General features: G+C 49.8%; 8 protein-coding genes across 8 annotated transcripts; 6 read left to right on the top strand and 2 right to left on the bottom strand.

Annotated features, from left to right (window-relative positions):
• Window positions 1-161: 161 nt before the first annotated feature.
• Window positions 162-2,360, top strand: PICMEDRAFT_18357 (hypothetical protein; the record flags this gene model as incomplete). Its single annotated transcript, XM_019161966.1, has 1 exon — window positions 162-2,360. A coding segment is annotated over exon 1 (1,624 nt), but the record flags the coding sequence as incomplete, so codon positions are not given.
• A 291-nt stretch (window positions 2,361-2,651) lies between these two features.
• On the top strand, window positions 2,652-4,292 carry PICMEDRAFT_74694 (hypothetical protein; the record flags this gene model as incomplete). Its single annotated transcript, XM_019164845.1, has 1 exon — window positions 2,652-4,292. One exon carries the CDS (start codon window positions 2,652-2,654, stop codon window positions 4,290-4,292), a length of 1,641 nt encoding a protein of 546 aa, XP_019015570.1.
• A 280-nt stretch (window positions 4,293-4,572) lies between these two features.
• PICMEDRAFT_37134 (hypothetical protein) lies at window positions 4,573-5,985 on the top strand (the record flags this gene model as incomplete). Its single annotated transcript, XM_019163061.1, has 3 exons — window positions 4,573-4,998; window positions 5,170-5,367; window positions 5,608-5,985. The coding sequence occupies 3 exons, from the start codon at window positions 4,573-4,575 to the stop codon at window positions 5,983-5,985; spliced, it is 1,002 nt and encodes a 333-aa protein (XP_019015569.1).
• Window positions 5,986-6,242: 257 nt separating this feature from the next.
• Window positions 6,243-6,725, top strand: PICMEDRAFT_13652 (hypothetical protein; the record flags this gene model as incomplete). Its single annotated transcript, XM_019160094.1, has 1 exon — window positions 6,243-6,725. The coding sequence occupies one exon, from the start codon at window positions 6,243-6,245 to the stop codon at window positions 6,723-6,725; it is 483 nt and encodes a 160-aa protein (XP_019015568.1).
• PICMEDRAFT_18355 (hypothetical protein) lies at window positions 6,522-9,791 on the bottom strand. Its single transcript, XM_019161965.1, has one exon. It carries the CDS (start codon window positions 9,770-9,772, stop codon window positions 6,884-6,886), a length of 2,889 nt encoding a protein of 962 aa, XP_019015567.1. The 5' UTR covers window positions 9,773-9,791; the 3' UTR covers window positions 6,522-6,883.
• A 338-nt stretch (window positions 9,792-10,129) lies between these two features.
• PICMEDRAFT_18354 (hypothetical protein) lies at window positions 10,130-11,116 on the top strand. Its single transcript, XM_019161964.1, has one exon. It carries the CDS (start codon window positions 10,202-10,204, stop codon window positions 10,874-10,876), a length of 675 nt encoding a protein of 224 aa, XP_019015566.1. The 5' UTR covers window positions 10,130-10,201; the 3' UTR covers window positions 10,877-11,116.
• A 110-nt stretch (window positions 11,117-11,226) lies between these two features.
• Window positions 11,227-14,056, top strand: PICMEDRAFT_18353 (hypothetical protein). Its single transcript, XM_019161963.1, has one exon. The coding sequence runs from the start codon at window positions 11,716-11,718 to the stop codon at window positions 14,035-14,037; it is 2,322 nt and encodes a 773-aa protein (XP_019015565.1). The 5' UTR covers window positions 11,227-11,715; the 3' UTR covers window positions 14,038-14,056.
• Window positions 14,057-14,136: 80 nt separating this feature from the next.
• Window positions 14,137-15,676, bottom strand: PICMEDRAFT_18351 (hypothetical protein). The gene has a single exon (XM_019161962.1). It carries the CDS (start codon window positions 15,515-15,517, stop codon window positions 14,270-14,272), a length of 1,248 nt encoding a protein of 415 aa, XP_019015564.1. The 5' UTR covers window positions 15,518-15,676; the 3' UTR covers window positions 14,137-14,269.
• Between the last annotated feature and the right edge of the window lie 203 nt (window positions 15,677-15,879).

Here is a 15,879-nt window from a genome sequence, read left to right as displayed (position 1 = left end):
CCCGCAAAAGCCGTCGATCGGCGCAAAACACTTTTTACGTCGATCGGCGCAAATCAGGTTTTACGTCGATCGGCGCAAATCAGGTTTTAGGTCGATCGGCGCAAAACACATTTTGCGCCGATCGTCGCGACGCGTTATTTTTTTTGCCCCTTTTTGCGCATGCGCCTCCCCCCCGCCTTTCCCGCTCGGCCCGGATTGGATTGGCGCGCATCCCGGCAACCTGCAGACGGGCCACAGACAGATGGCGAGGAACGGAGACGTGTTCCTATCCTGGTTAGCAGCCGGTGCAGCAGGGGCGACAACGGCGTCTCGGTAGCAGGGATCTTCGCCGCTGTGCACTAGGTAGGTGGTGGAGTTGTGCCTGTATGTGTGCGTGTTTGGTTGCAGCCCTCCGATGTACTAGATCTAGAGTTGTTCGGTACGCAGACGCAGACGCAGACGTAACGCACACGCAACGCACACGCAACGCAGGAACAGCCCGATCGGATCCTCAAGTAGCGTCAACGCCCTCTTTGCTTTCGCTTTCGCCAAACGGACAGACCGTTTACACCGACCAAACCGATCACACCGATCACACCGATCACACCCCCCCACACCCCTCACACCGACTCCGCGATGGTGGACGCAGACATGATGGAGACAGACACCATGGACATGTCGATCACGCCGACCACGTCGTACCCAGACATGGACGTCGGCGAGGACGTGTACAGCACGGCCAGCGCCGCCGGCAAGGCCATCCAGCCGCCACCACACCTGCACGCCAGAAACAGGAACGACTCGCTCATCAGCATCGACACAACCTACACCGTGCGCACCAACGTCGAGCAGACACACTTCCCGCCCACAGCGGGCCAGCCCCACCTGGGTTTTGGCAGAAACAGACAGGGCTCCACCACGTCGCTGTCCTCGTCCGTCTTCTCCGAGATGCCGCCGCCGCAGATGGACACCTACTCGTTCACCCCGGTTTTCGACGACGAGCTCTACTCGTACTACCTCTCGTACGCCCAGCAGCCGAACATCACACCCTTCGACACGCGGTTCCCGCCCTCGGGGATCTTGTCCCTCATCTCCAAGCTCTTTCTGGAACACTGCATCCTTGCCAACAAGGTCCAGATCGACTCCCGCCCAGACGTGAACGCAGAGTTGGTTGCAGACTCCAACAGACACAAGTGTCTCGCCATCATCCGTCTCCGCTTGATCCACATCTGCAACGCCAACCTCAACGCCGCCGAGGACCAGTACATGTACACGGACCAGTTGCCCATCTCCAGGACGAACTCGATAGCTTCCGCCATCTCTCTGGGCGACAGAGTCATCCCGGGCATATCAGCCGCCCCGGGCGGCGGGCCCGCCACAGGTGAGGTATTCCCGCAGCAGATCCCGCTGCCAATGGCCCACCGACCTTCCTGGCTCCACATGCCAAACTTGTACTCCACCTCCTCCCGAGGCGATAGCAATACGGCCAACCACATGCTGTCCTCCACAGATTCCCTCGTGGACCGTGTGCCCGCCTCTCTCAGCTTCACCCCAGGCACAAACACTAATACTATTCCGACCGCTAACCCTCTCAACGAGAACGCAGACTACACGACCCCTACCGGCTCGACGCTTCTGCAAGGCTTCCACAACGACAGCAACGGAAGCGGCAACGCCGACTTCGCACAGACAACCCCTCCAAATACAGGCGTGTCCTCGAAGAGGGGCAAGCCAACCCTCAATCTCCACATGCCGTCCTTCCTGAAGTACCGCTCTTCGCAATACCACAACATGAACGCCATGCCCCCAAGACCTCTCTTCTCTACGGGCCCTGCAACCCCGGGAACTCCAGGCACTCCGAACACACCCATCGGCTCCACCTCCTCCACCCAGAGGAACCCGCGTGGTGTCAGGTCAGGATCTCTCTCAAACCAAGGCGCCAACTACTTCAACCTTACCCCGACAAACGGCTCCAATTCTGCCAAGAACTTCCTCAACCCGGCTCTCCATCACTTGCAAGGCCCCAATGGAGGGAACTTCGGCTCCTCGAGCGACCTACATTCCCCGTTCGAACAAGCCTGTCCGTCACCATTGGCCTTCTCTGCCCCACCGGGTGGCGTTCTCTCGGGCAGCAACGAAGTCTCTACCCCGACTATGACAACGACTCCATTGGTGTCGTCCGTCTCCACACCAACAACGGCTGCAGCATCAGTACCCAACCCTTCTACACTGGATCTGTACAATGCCACCGTTGCCCGCAAGAGAGACAGCTTGAATCTGAAGCGAGGCCTGAACTAGGCCTCTTTCTCGTATATACCACATATCTATCCACGTTCTTCTGTACTGTTCACATACCTGTAATGCCTAACCTCGAACCCGCCTCAACCTCACGACATCCGTATTGTCGTCCTCCGCTGGAGCCTTCTGGTCCGGATAAACTCCTCCTACCTAAAAGGCACGGAATGCGAAAGTGGAAAAACGTGAGGCGGCGGGAGCCGTGAGCTGACCGCCGGGGCAGGGACAGAGAGGGAGAGCACGGGGGAGGAGCATGTCTTGCCACACACAAAACAGCGGGCATCGTCTTTTTTCTGCTGCCACTTATCCCATCCAAAGCTGAAAGGAAGTGTCTAGCAGCATCAGATCCACACCAGCAACCTTCCGATACAAGAAACATGTCTTCCCCAACCCAATTGCCAGCTTGGAAAAAGCTCGAACAACTTTACGAATCAAAGGGTAAGGGCTTCTCGTCAAGAGATGCCTTCAAGGCCGACACCGATAGATTCAACAAGTTCTCCCACACCTTCACCAACTATGACGGCTCTAAAATTCTCTTCGACTACTCGAAGAACCTGATTGATGAGTCCATCTTGTCAGCGCTATTTGAACTTGCAAAAGAAGCTAAGGTCGAATCGTTGAGAGATGACATGTTTGCCGGTAAGCACATCAACACCACCGAAGACAGAGCGGTCTATCATGTTGCGTTAAGAAACAGAGCCAACAAGCCAATGCACGTCGACGGCGTCAACGTGGCACCGGAGGTCGACGCGGTTTTGCAACACATGAAGGAGTTCTCGGACTCTGTCAGATCCGGGGAGTGGAAGGGTTACACAGGCAAGAGAATCGAGAATGTTGTCAACATCGGTATTGGTGGATCTGATCTTGGTCCAGTCATGGTCACTGAGGCCTTGAAGCCCTACGCGCACGAGTCGATCAAGGTCCACTTTGTCTCCAACGTTGACGGTACCCACATTGCTGAAACATTGAAGCTCTGCGACCCTGAAACGACGCTGTTCTTGATCGCCTCTAAGACCTTCACTACAGCGGAAACATGCGCCAACGCCCAGTCTGCAAAGAACTGGTTTTTGGACGCCGTCAAGGAAAAATCTCACATTGCCAAACATTTCGTCGCTTTGAGCACAAACGCTCCTGAAGTCGAGAAGTTCGGTATCGACACCAAGAACATGTTTGGATTCGAAAACTGGGTCGGCGGTAGATACTCTGTCTGGTCCGCCATTGGTTTGTCTGTTTGTATTTACATCGGTTACGACAACTTTGATAAGTTCCTTAAAGGTGCCCAGGCCGTTGATGAGCACTTCACCTCCACCCCAATTGCGGACAATATTCCTATGATTGCCGGTCTATTGACTGTTTGGTACAACAATTTCCATAAGGCCCAAACTAAGTTGGTTGCTCCATTCGACCAATACATGCACAGATTCCCTGCCTACTTACAACAATTGTCTATGGAATCTAACGGTAAATCAGTTACCAAAGACTCCCACTTTGTCAACTACGAAACTGGTGTAGTTCTTTTCGGTGAACCAACCACCAACGCACAACACTCCTTTTTCCAGTTAGTTCATCAAGGTACAAAGTTAATTCCAACCGATTTCATCTTGGCCGCTAAATCCCACAACCCAATCGAGCAGAACAAGCACCAACGCATGCTTGCATCCAACTACTTTGCACAAGCAGAGTCCTTGATGTTGGGTAAGACAGAGGAACAGGTCAAGGCTGAAGGCGTCACCGGATCCCTTGTTCCACACAAAGAGTTTTCTGGTAATAGACCAACTACTTCTATCCTTGCACAAATGATCACCCCAGCCTCATTGGGTGCCTTGATTGCATACTATGAACACTCTACTTTTGTTGAAGGTGCTATCTGGGGTATCAACTCATTCGACCAGTGGGGTGTTGAATTGGGTAAGGTTTTGGCTAAGGTCATTTTGAAAGAATTGGAGAACACCGATCCAGTTTCTTCCCACGATTCAAGTACTAGAAACTTGATCAACCAATTCAAAGCATGGGCTTAATAATGACACTATTTTTTACTCTTACGTTTATTAGTACCTATATATCGAGACAATCTAACGGCTAGTATTTACCGTACCTGTTCGTGATACATGATATAGTCCCGGCCAGCTGTGAAAAAGGCTTGAAAAAATAATCGCTTAGTTACCGTTACAGGGTATCGCGGTTACATGTTACAGCACGTCTTTCTAATCAGCATTAGCAACTGTGCACATGATACTGGACCGATACCCCAACCAAAGGTAAGTGGTGGTGTGATACATAATTCTCTATACAAATAAAATGACTGGGAATTCACGTGTGATAGTTTCTTCCGAGGAGGAAGAAGCGGAGATAAATATAATCTCCAACACAGATTCAAACGTATTCTCCAAAAACAAAAATAAGGCTGAAAAAGCATACCAGAAGCACAGACAACAATATTCGGTGAGCTCTTCAACAGGATGGAAGAAACTTCTTTGGTTGAAACAACCATATGACGACAACTATACCGACTCGAGCTTTTTGTCTCAACTCAAGAGAAACTCTACCGTCGTCAAATATTCTTACAGAAAGCTAGTTTCTGATTTTTCCCTAGTCGTATTACACCTGTCCTTGATCATGTCGGTCATTGTGGTCTTCTATGGAACCTACAGACTCAATTGGAATCCTCTGAAACCTGCGATTCTAAGCACTACCTTGACTGTTGCAGGGTTTCTTTTCTACGTAGTGACATTGAAAATACGAAGAAATCGTGAGCTAATTGAACTTCAACAACTTAAGATCAGACAGCTTTACATTTTGCCTTCAAACACAAAACTATCAGCATCCTCTAATTTAGCGGTGCCAGATATGACAGAAATAATACCTGGAGATCCCGATTCAACAGATCTTGAAGAGTATCTTACTGAACCTTCTCCTCCTAACTTTTTCGAGACTTTCAAATCTTCGATGCTAATTATCCTTTACTTGTTGACATTATCTCCAGTTCTCAAATCTCTTACCAATTCTACGTCATCAGATTCTATTTGGGCACTTTCAGCGTGGCTCTCTATACTGAATGTGATGTTTAACGATTATGAAATAGATTTTCCAAAAGTCTCCACAAGAGAAAAAAGAATACATTGGCAAAAAATCCTTCACCATAACTACATAGTGGCCAACTCTGCATCAATTTCCTCAGCCCAACTGTCGAGGTCATCCTCTTCTTCTTCCATAACGAATGATCCTTATCCCAATAGTATTCCGACGATCACGACGAGCGACATTAGCAATCCGAAAAGTACGGCACCAAGAGTTACCGGCAATTCCGGGAACATCTCAGATTTACACATCCAGCCAGTACCCAAATCCAATTTTTCCAAAAACATAGCTGTTTCCAACGCAATCGTTTTAGCTTCTAGACTACAGTCGAATGCTTCTGCATTTTCTTTCATCCTATTCTGTATCCAGGCATGTGGTCTTTTCCCCATCTTTAACAACTTTACTCGTCGTTGTGACCTACAAGGGTTCCACTACTTTCAACTTACATCCATAGTTCTTACTGTAGATGTGATAGTTTGGTATTTATTTGGGCTGGGATGGTTTATTGTTTGGGTGTCGCTCCATCTTATGATTGTAATTGTTGGACCGTGGTATTTTCTCACTCTACAGAAATACAAAGACGAGTTGCAAGGACCTTGGGACCCTGCAAAGCCTATACTTAAATCCTTATAGAAAGGTTTTTAAAATATATGAAATTTCAACGTGAAATATACCAAACTTGAATGATGTGATGAATGAAAAATTATGAGGAGTCAAATTTCTGGGTTGCTGAGCCGCCTTAATTTTTTTTCTCCCTTATAAGTAAATGCCCCATTTCTTTCTTTTTGACAAACACTGGGTCAATAATTAGAGTCATTTTCTTATTATGCTTTCTTTCCAGTTTTGCAAACAGTGTGCAACATATTCAATTGATTATAAATACAGCTACAATGACCCAAGATAGGCCGATCAATGAATACGAGAATCTTCCTGTAAATAGTCCTCTTATCAACCTAGGTTTTCATATGCAACGGTTCAAAAGAGAAATGGTACTTTCTGGTGAAGTACCTGAATGGGTTCTGGATAATTTGAATGAATTACTGGATATTGTATTGGATAGTTGTACAAAGTTAGAGCTGAAATTCGAATACAAATTTTCAAGAGTTTCCAACGTCTTAAACCGCATTACAGGGATGGATGGATTCATCGTACCCTTTCTGGATGGAACTTTGCCGCCTGCTTGTTGTGAATTTAAAAGTGCTGAGGAGATTGATGGGATTTCCAGACACAACATGATAATGTGCTTAAATGGGTATGATATTGAATTTGACGAAGAAGAGACACCTTCTTTGTTGAAATCGAAATTAAGAGATGCCTTGGGACTTATTGGAGCGATTGATTATGTTTATGAATATTCCGATAATTGGGAATGACGATCATGATGCTGACAATGACGACAATGATCATAACAGAAACTTTCTTGATAGTCTTGTTGCTACAGATACATACATATATTAACTATTTATAAATTCTATGTATATTGAGGAAAAAGATTAGAGTACAGAAAATAATACATATTTATGCAAAAAGGTTAGCCCATGAAAGGGCCGGCCGAGAGACACAAGTTTCTTCTAGTGAATTCCACCTTGTAAACAGGGGTTCTCTTAGTAAAGTAAACGCCCATATGATCACTAGAGCTATAGTTATTCACAACCACATTTTTCAGATCTTCACCACTTCCATCACCCTGCTTGAAGTCTCCGTTCTTGACTCCATCCTTGGAAGAGGCGCCCGCAGAGGCTCCAGCAGAGCCTGGGGCCATCGAGCCGGATGATTTAGCAGCAGGAATAAACCTCTCAGGTTGTCCTCCACTGACTGCATCCATAGTTCCACGCTTGGCATCCCAAACTCTAACACTACCATCTGCGCCACCAGATACTAGGACTTCACCACCACGACTCCAGGCTAAAGAGTGAATACCTCCAGCACCATGACCACGCATGGTTTTCAACTTCCTGCCTGAAGCTATGTCCCAAACATGGATGACACTTCCGGTGAAACTCATGTTCGAATTGCCTGCGGCTCTGGAAGACTTTGATGTGCCATTAACGTTATCGCCTGATTTTTCATTTTCGTTACTACTGTCATCTTTGCTACTCTTTTCATTATCATTTTTAGAGTTCTTGGAATCATTAATTTGGTTATCTGAGCCATCAGCATGCTTTGCATTTGACGACAGCGATCCACCACTTGGGGTGAACCCACCTCCTATACTGTTTGCCCAGTTATTTAAGCCAAAAGAAGTGTTGAGGTAGTTTTCTTCGCTGACGGAAGCAGTCGCCAACCAACGGCCATCAGGAGAGCATGCAATATCGCTGATCGGGGAGGTATGTCCAACAAATAGCCTGACGCTCTCTGCTCTCGCAACATCCCACATACGCACTGTTTTATCACTCGAACCGGTGAAGAGATATGTTCCGTTTGGATGGAATTTTATCACATCGACGTCGTTCAAATGGCCGGCAAAGATACGCAAAGGATAGATATGATCGCAAGACCATAATCTGGCTGTTTGATCATGTGAAGCAGTTGCAAAATAATGTCCAAGTGGTGAGAACTCCACATCCCAGACAGGCGAGCTTGAGCCACCTGCACCTCCGTGGCCCTTGTAGGAAACCAATGCACTGTACGTATCTAGCGCCCAAAGTCTAACAGTTGAATCTGCCGAAGAAGAAAGCAAGTAATGCCCATCTGGAGAAAACGAGAGTCCATAAACTGGACCCGAATGGCCAACCAATTTTCTACTGGTATTGGTAGGCAACCCTTGATTGGATTCATTATCGACCTCTATGTTGTAGGGGTCATTTTTCAGTACCGAGCGTAGCGGAGAGCCGTCTATACTCCACAACTTGACAAAAGAATCTTGAAATCCGCCGGCAATCATGGTCGAATCCGGGTGGAAGGCCAAATTCGTCAGGTCGTTATTGGTATTGTGGAAAGTGTACATACAAACGGAAGGGAGAGAAGGCTGGGATATGTAAGTGGTACGTCCGCCACCGTTAGCATTGTTTGCACTGGTACTGTTAAGATGGGAGTAGGAAGACGACGTGAGTCTGATTTTTGCACGTGAGTCTTGAATTTCCTGTATGGAACGCTTCAAATCGTAAACTGTCTTTTGAGGTAGAGGGAGTGTATCTCTGGCAGGAGAGTCTTCATTTTTCGGATCTATTTTGAAGTTTTCGTTGTACTCCTGCATCAAAGTGGGCTTTGAGCTGGCTGGCTTTGCTGCGCCGACATCGTCGTTGGCCTGGCTTTTATTAGCGGCGTCGTCTTTGTGTTTCAACTCTGCCTCCAACTCCTTGGTGAAATCGTCATCGTTCGGATAGGGCCCAAGCTTGAGCGGCTCTTCATTCTCCTGTATGAACGACGCTCTGGTCGACTTGAAGTTTTCGTTGTCATGCTCGGGGCCCAACTTGATCAACTGGTATATTTCGGGGATACCCTCGAGGTTATCCTGGTTGTCGTTGGAGGAGGTGGTGACCTCCAACTGGGTGTGGATCTCGAAGTTGTTGTTCAAGAACCGCACGAGGATGCCGCCGCCGATGGCCTGGTTTTCGTTCAAGAAGCCCAAGATCAAGTTCAAGGAGGTGCTGGAAAGGTTGGCCCGGTACTTGTTCTGCAGAAAGAGGTTGGCGTACTTGTTCTCGGAGAGATGCTCCGGAAGGGTGATGGTGAGGAGATTTTTGATTTCCTGGCTGTGGGAGAGAACGTGGTCCGACTTGAACTTCAGGAGGAAGCCATGCGCCTCCTCGGTCTCCTTGCGCTGGATCAACGCGAGATACGAGTACACGAAGAAGGGGAAGAGCAGTTTCTCCAACTCGTACTTGTACATCTCCAAGGAGTTTTCGCACCACGAGCGGTAGAGCAGGTACGCCCTGCTGAACATCTTCGGGTCGTGGTCGAACTGTCTCTGCTTCGAGACGTTCTGCTTGAGCAGGAACTGCTGCTGCTGGAACTGGAGGTTCGAGCGGTCCGACGCCGCGGTGGCGGGCGGCTCGTAGTTTGAGTTGGCGTTCGTGAGGTTGAACGACTGGGCGCCCGGGATCTTCGTCGCCTCGATCCGGAGCGTCGCCTCTGTCTGGTGGTAGCCCTTCCGCGTCAAGTACTCGAGGACGAGTCTGTTCAAGTTGAACGGCAGGTCGGAGTTGGTCGAGCCGCCTGCCGCCGCCTGCGTCTGCGTCTGTGTCCGGGCCTGTTGCTGCGCTTGCGCATGCGCCTGCTGCTGCTGCTGCGTGCTTGCAGCGTTGATTGCAGCAGCGTTGATTGCAGCAGCGTTCGGGTCGACCGCTGCTGCCGTGCTGCCCGGCGTGCTGCCCCCAGGCGTGTGTGCTGTCGGTGCCGTCGTGGCCGCTGACCCTGGCGTGGCCGGCGTTGCTGGCGTTCCAGGGCTTCCCTGCTGCTTGTTTGGCCCCGATGACATGTCCGCTGGCCTTCTGCAGAATCACTACTCTCTGTCCCCTGTCCCCTGCCCTGCCCCTCCTGCGGCTCCCTCCAGCTGGCTTCAGATGGTCAACTTGCGTGTCTCTGTCTCTCTGCCGTCCGTCTGGCATGTCCTGCTGACGAGGCCCACCGGATTTCCGCGGCGGCGGGCCGATCGTCCCAGGGCGTTTTTTGCGCGATAAGCGGTGGGGGGCGGCAGCAGGCGTTGGGCGGAAGATCGAGCCGTTCTGGGACGGAGAGATGCTGGGGTCCGTCCAGGGCGGTTGGGCAGACGTTGTTCTCCTGTTGATGGCGGGGGCGTGCTGCTCTTCTTCCTAGAGATGATGGAGAGAGCAGGGTGGAGGCGGAAAGAGAAGACACACTGGACACACAAGACACACACGGCACCACGACACCACGACACCGCAGTATGTCTACGATTCTCGACTCGCTTGTGACGGGCGGCACGCTCATGGCCATCACGTCGTGCTCCTTCTTTCTCGGGCTGCTCTACTCAGACTGGCCGTACACGCACTTCTTGCTCTGGGCCGCGGAGCCGGAGAACGCAGACAAGGTGGCGAAGCTGGCGCTGCAGCACTACGTGCACTGGCTCGACGTGCCTAAGTTCATCCCGTACACGATGTACGGCGTGCTGCTGTTCGGGTTCCTGGGGTTCACGATGAAGGTGTTCAAGCCCGCGGAGGACGTGAAGTACTTCGAGTACGGGTCGTTTGCGGTCTACGTCTTGGCGGTGTGCTGCTACGCGTCGAACGTGCGTTTCGGCGTCTACTCGGCGCAGGCGGGCGAATGGGGCGACGTGGACGAGTTCACGGGCTTGTCTGTGATTGCCGCGAGCGAGGTGATCATCGTGTTCCTCCTTCTCGGCATCGTCGTCATCCAGAGCGGCATTTTCTTCGCCAAGTACGAGGACGACCGCGTCAAGGCCGCCTTCCTCATGAAGGAGTTGAAGGTCAAGCTTGCGCAGGCCGAGGCCCAGGCGAAGAAGGGCGGCGTCGCCGCTGCAGCCTCCTCCGGCAAGGCCTCCGGCAGGGCCTCCGGCTCCGCCAAGGGCGAGACCGCAGGCTCCGTGAACAAGAAGAAGTGAGCAGCCTGCCCTGCGGGCCCTGCGGGCCCTGCCGGCTCCGCTGCTGCTCCGCTGGCCTCTTACACCCCCACGTATACTTCTATAGCGTTCTCTTCTGTTTACAAGCGTATCCCCCACTTCCCCCGCCCCGTCTGCTCCTGGTCCAGCTCGTCGCCCCACCCCCACCACAACGCCGTGAAGAGGCTCGACACAGAAAAAGCGATAAGCTCGCCCGCAATCGCAGGGCTCGTCCGCCGCCGCCATTGGCTGGCCCTCAAGATGCCGTCGCCGTCGCCTGCCCTGCTCTGCTCCGGCTCGTCTTCTGCTGCTGCCCCGTCTATCCACCACAGACTGCCGCCGCCATGCACACCCTGCTCAAGGACACCCCGCTCACCGTCAACCCGGCCACGCCGCTGGCCCGCCGCCCCGGCCCCGTGTCCCTCCCCTACGACCTCGACGCTCTCCCACAGGACGCCACAGGCCTCGTGCAGAGCATCCGCCAGACAGAGATCCCGGCCCTCGACGCCGTCGCCTCGTCTGCCACGGCTGCCACTTCACCTGCTGCCGCCGTTTCATCTTCAGCTGCCCCTGCCAGCTCCCTCCCCGTCGACACCTACGCCGCCTGGGAGAGGGACATCCGCCGCCAGAACCCTGGCTTCAACACAGCTGCTTACGTAATGGCTCCCACAGTGAGGCGCTGACTATTCTTTTTCCCTGCACTCGGCGACTGGGCCTGACGGACAGCCAAGAACAGGACAGACAAGAGCAGGACTTGGAGAACGAGAGCAGGGATGTCCGGGGGTTACCCCGCGTAGCATATAGCGTGTGTACAGACAAACAGCAAGCGCAGCATCTCCGCCATGTCGTACAAGCTCTACTTTTCCAACGACACCACGCCGGCCGCCCTGGCGGGAAACCTGAAGATCGCCATTGCCTCTCATGTCTTCGACAAGTCTGCGTACGGGTCTCTCCAGAAAACCGCCGAAGAGAAGGAGACCGTTGACGAGGGCACGCTCTCGAACAAGAAACACCCCGTGTTGCTTGACACCAAGAACCACTTCCACTTGTTCCACGCCAACACGATCGTCAAGTACTTGAAGGTCGTCTCGAAGTCGGAACAGGCGTCTCTGGACGAGCACCATCTTGCGTACGAGCCGGTCGAGGCCACGCTCTACGGCATCGTCAAGGCGAAGAGCGTCTCCGAAGACGAGATTAAGCCTCTCGTCGCCGGTTTCGCCGAGGCAGACGCCCACTCCGTCAAGCAGATCCTTGTGTTCTCGTCTATCTACCCGTTCATCCACAAGAACGAGGCTGTCTTGAGCAAGTTCCCATGGTTCAAGGACTTTGCCTCTCTTCCTGAGGTCTCTGCAGCAGTCGAGTTCACGTTGAAAAACACACGGTTGGTCAGGGTCCCGGAGAAGAACAACGGCGTCTCCCACGTCAAGTCGGGCATCGAGATCCGCAAGGTCGACGGCAAGTTGGCTCCTAAGGAAAACGAACGTAACATCCTGATCACCTCTGCCCTTCCCTACGTCAACAACGTCCCGCACTTGGGTAACATCGTCGGCTCTGTGCTATCGGCAGACATCTTTGCCCGTTATTGCAAGGACAGAAACTACAACACCTTGTTCATTTGCGGTACCGACGAGTACGGTACTGCCACGGAGACCAAGGCTTTGGAGGAGAAAGTCACCCCGCTGGAGCTCTGCACTAAGTATCACAAAATACATAAGGAAGTCTACGACTGGTTCGACATCGGGTTCGACTACTTTGGCCGTACAACCACCGAAAAGCAGACCGTAATCGCTCAGGACATCTTCATGAAGTTGCATGACAACGGCTATCTTGAGGAGCAGGTCATGAGACAATTATACTGTCCAGAACACAAGGGTTATCTTGCCGACAGATACGTCGAAGGTGAGTGTCCAAAATGCCACTACGAAGACGCGAGAGGTGATCAGTGTGACAAATGTGGTTGTCTCTTGGATCCGTTCGAGTTGATTAACCCTCGTTGTAAGTTAGACAACGCCACCCCTATCCCAAAGAACTCCAAACACATCTTCTTGTCTTTGGACAAACTAGAACCAAGCTTGAAGAAATGGGTCGTGCAGGCAAGTGAGGAGGGCCACTGGTCCAAAAACTCCAAGACTATCACCAACTCTTGGCTGAAGGAGGGTTTGAAGCCAAGATGTATCACCCGTGATCTTGTATGGGGTACTCCCGTGCCTCTAGATGGCTTCACCGATAAAGTCTTGTATGTCTGGTTCGATGCAACCATTGGTTACATCTCGATCACTGCAAACTACACCGATGACTGGAAAAAATGGTGGAAAAAGGACAACAAGACCGATGTTAAGCTGTATCAATTTATGGGTAAAGATAACGTTCCTTTCCATACTGTCGTTTTCCCTGCTTCTGAAATCGGTACTGGTGATAACTGGAACCTTCTATACCATTTGAACACCACCGAGTACTTACAATACGAAGGTGGTAAGTTCTCCAAGTCTAGAGGTGTTGGTGTCTTCGGTAACAATGCCAAAGAGACTGGGGTTTCTCCTTCTGTGTGGAGATACTACTTGGCTTCCATCAGACCTGAAAACCAAGACTCTCAATTCTCATGGACGGAGTTTGTCACTAAAAACAACTCTGAATTGTTGGCTAACTTAGGTAACTTTGTCAACAGAATTGTCAAATTCGTTAATGCCAAATATAACGGTGTCATTCCGAAATTCGACGTGAGCAAGTGTCCTAACTTTGTTGGAACCGCAGAGAAAGAAATAAACGAAATACTATCGACCTACGTCGACGATATGGAGAACAGCAGATTGCGTAAAGGTTTAGAAACTGCAATGCAATTGAGTTCTCGTGGTAATGCCTTCTTGCAAGAAAACAAGTTAGACAACTCCACTTTCGAGAATGAACCTGAAAAGGCAGATGCTGTTGTTGCCATCGGTATCAATATGGTGTATCTTGTCAGTTCTGTTATTGGCCCTTATATGCCTGAAGTGAGAGATACAATTGCAACTATCTTAAATGCTCCAAAGTTGGCTATTCCCGATAAGTTTGAGATGTGGATCCAATCGGGACATTGTATTGGCAAACCACAATACTTGTTTAATAGAATCGATGAAAAGAAAATCGAAGAATGGAGAGGGAAGTTTGGAGGTCAGCAGAAAAAATGATTTAAAGGGTCAAATCATTCAGCTACCATTTATACAATTAATAAATAAAACTCTTTTTGCCATTTTATTGCCTATGTAATAATGCTAATGTAAGAGGAGTACAATTTTTATTTTATTTGAGTTAAGCCGTTACTTATTTTTATTGTTGCTCTTTTTTTTGTTTCTATACACATAAATTTATTATAATATAAATATTACTATTATACCGGTTCTTTTTTTAGAGTGGAAATGATTATAAAGCCAAAGAGCCGCCTTCTTCTCTTGCCTTTTCACCATACTTCTTGATTCTGATAGCTTGGACAGCAATGAATCCAGAAGCTTCTTGAGGTTCGAAACCAGTCAATTCATCCATTGATGATTCGGTGGCATCGTATAGCTTTTCAGTGCTGGAAGATCTACCTAAGATTATCAAAGAGCCCTTGTAACATCTTGCTCTGACTAAACCATTCACAGTGTTTTGGGATGGTTGGATCATGGATCTGACATACTCACACTCTGGAGTGAAGTACATACCGTTGTACAACAACTTGGAGTACGTTGGGGTAACGAAGGTATCTCTGATTGCTCTGACTTCTCTGTCCAGAGTCAAACCCTCCAAGTCAATGTGGGTGGATCTCAAAAGAGTTAAACCTGGGGTTTCGTAACAGCCTCTGGACTTAATACCAATGAATCTGTTTTCGACAATGTCGATTCTACCGACACCGTTTCTTCTTGCAATTGCGTTAGCAGTGAGGAAAATTTCAACAGGGTCAGTAACAGACTTACCGTTGTTCAAAGTCAACTTTACTGGCTTACCCTTGGCGAACTCGACTTGGAAATCTTCTGGAGTTTCTGGAGCATCGGCTGGATCAACAGTCAATTTCCACATGTCCTTTGGTGGGGTGCAATCTGGGTCCTCCAAGATACCTGCTTCGAAGGAGATGTGTGCCATGTTTTCGTCGGTGGACCATGGCTTGGCCTTGGTTTGTGTGACCGGAATACCCTTGGATGCAGCATATTCCAACAAGTCTTTTCTACCTGCAAATCTCTTGAAGAAGACTGGGTCTCTCCATGGAGCAATGACCTTGACGTCTGGCTTCAAAGCGTAGAAAGAAAGTTCAAATCTGACTTGATCGTTACCCTTACCGGTACAACCGTGGGAGACAGCGAAACAGCCTTCTTGTTCGGCCACATCGATTTGTGCTTTGGAGATAACAGGTCTAGCCAATGAAGTACCCAACAAGTACACGTTTTCGTAGATGGCATTGACTTGAATGGCTGGGAATAAAACGTCTTCAACGAATTCCTTTCTGACATCAGCACACACAAACTTCGTCGCACCGATTGCCAAAGCCTTCTTTTCTGCGGCTTCAAAGTCTTCTTCTTGACCGATGTTGGCCATGAAGGCAACGACTTCATAACCTTCTTCTAACAACCAAGCTAGAATGACGGAGGTGTCTAAACCACCAGAGTATGCTAAACAGACCTTACCTTTGGACATTATGTATTATGCAGTTAGTTATTCAACTAAATCTTTTGTTTCTTAGAGAAGAAGAAAAATAAAGAGTACACAAAGAAGAGAAGAAAGAAGGAGAAAGGGAAAGAGAAGAAGTGCAAGAAAAAAAGTGGAAAAAAAAGTTTGTCAGTTGGATCTCCCCCCTTGTCTCTCTGTCAGCTAATCTGCCCAATATATAGCAGCCATTTGCTTGGTTCACTTCTCCAAGTGACTCACGTTGGAAAAAAAGCAGAGCTGGCAAAATTAAGCGCGCCATTCCGCACACCAAAATTACTCGATCCAGTAACTGACCCACGGAACGCCCTACAGTGGACAGCAGCCGCATGCACTGGGACTATCGACGGAAA

Source organism: Pichia membranifaciens (genome assembly GCF_001661235.1).
Source record: "Pichia membranifaciens NRRL Y-2026 unplaced genomic scaffold PICMEscaffold_7, whole genome shotgun sequence".
NCBI lineage: Eukaryota > Fungi > Ascomycota > Pichiomycetes > Pichiales > Pichiaceae > Pichia > Pichia membranifaciens.
Note: the sequence above shows the minus strand (reverse complement) of the source record. Positions and strands in the feature narration are given on the sequence as shown.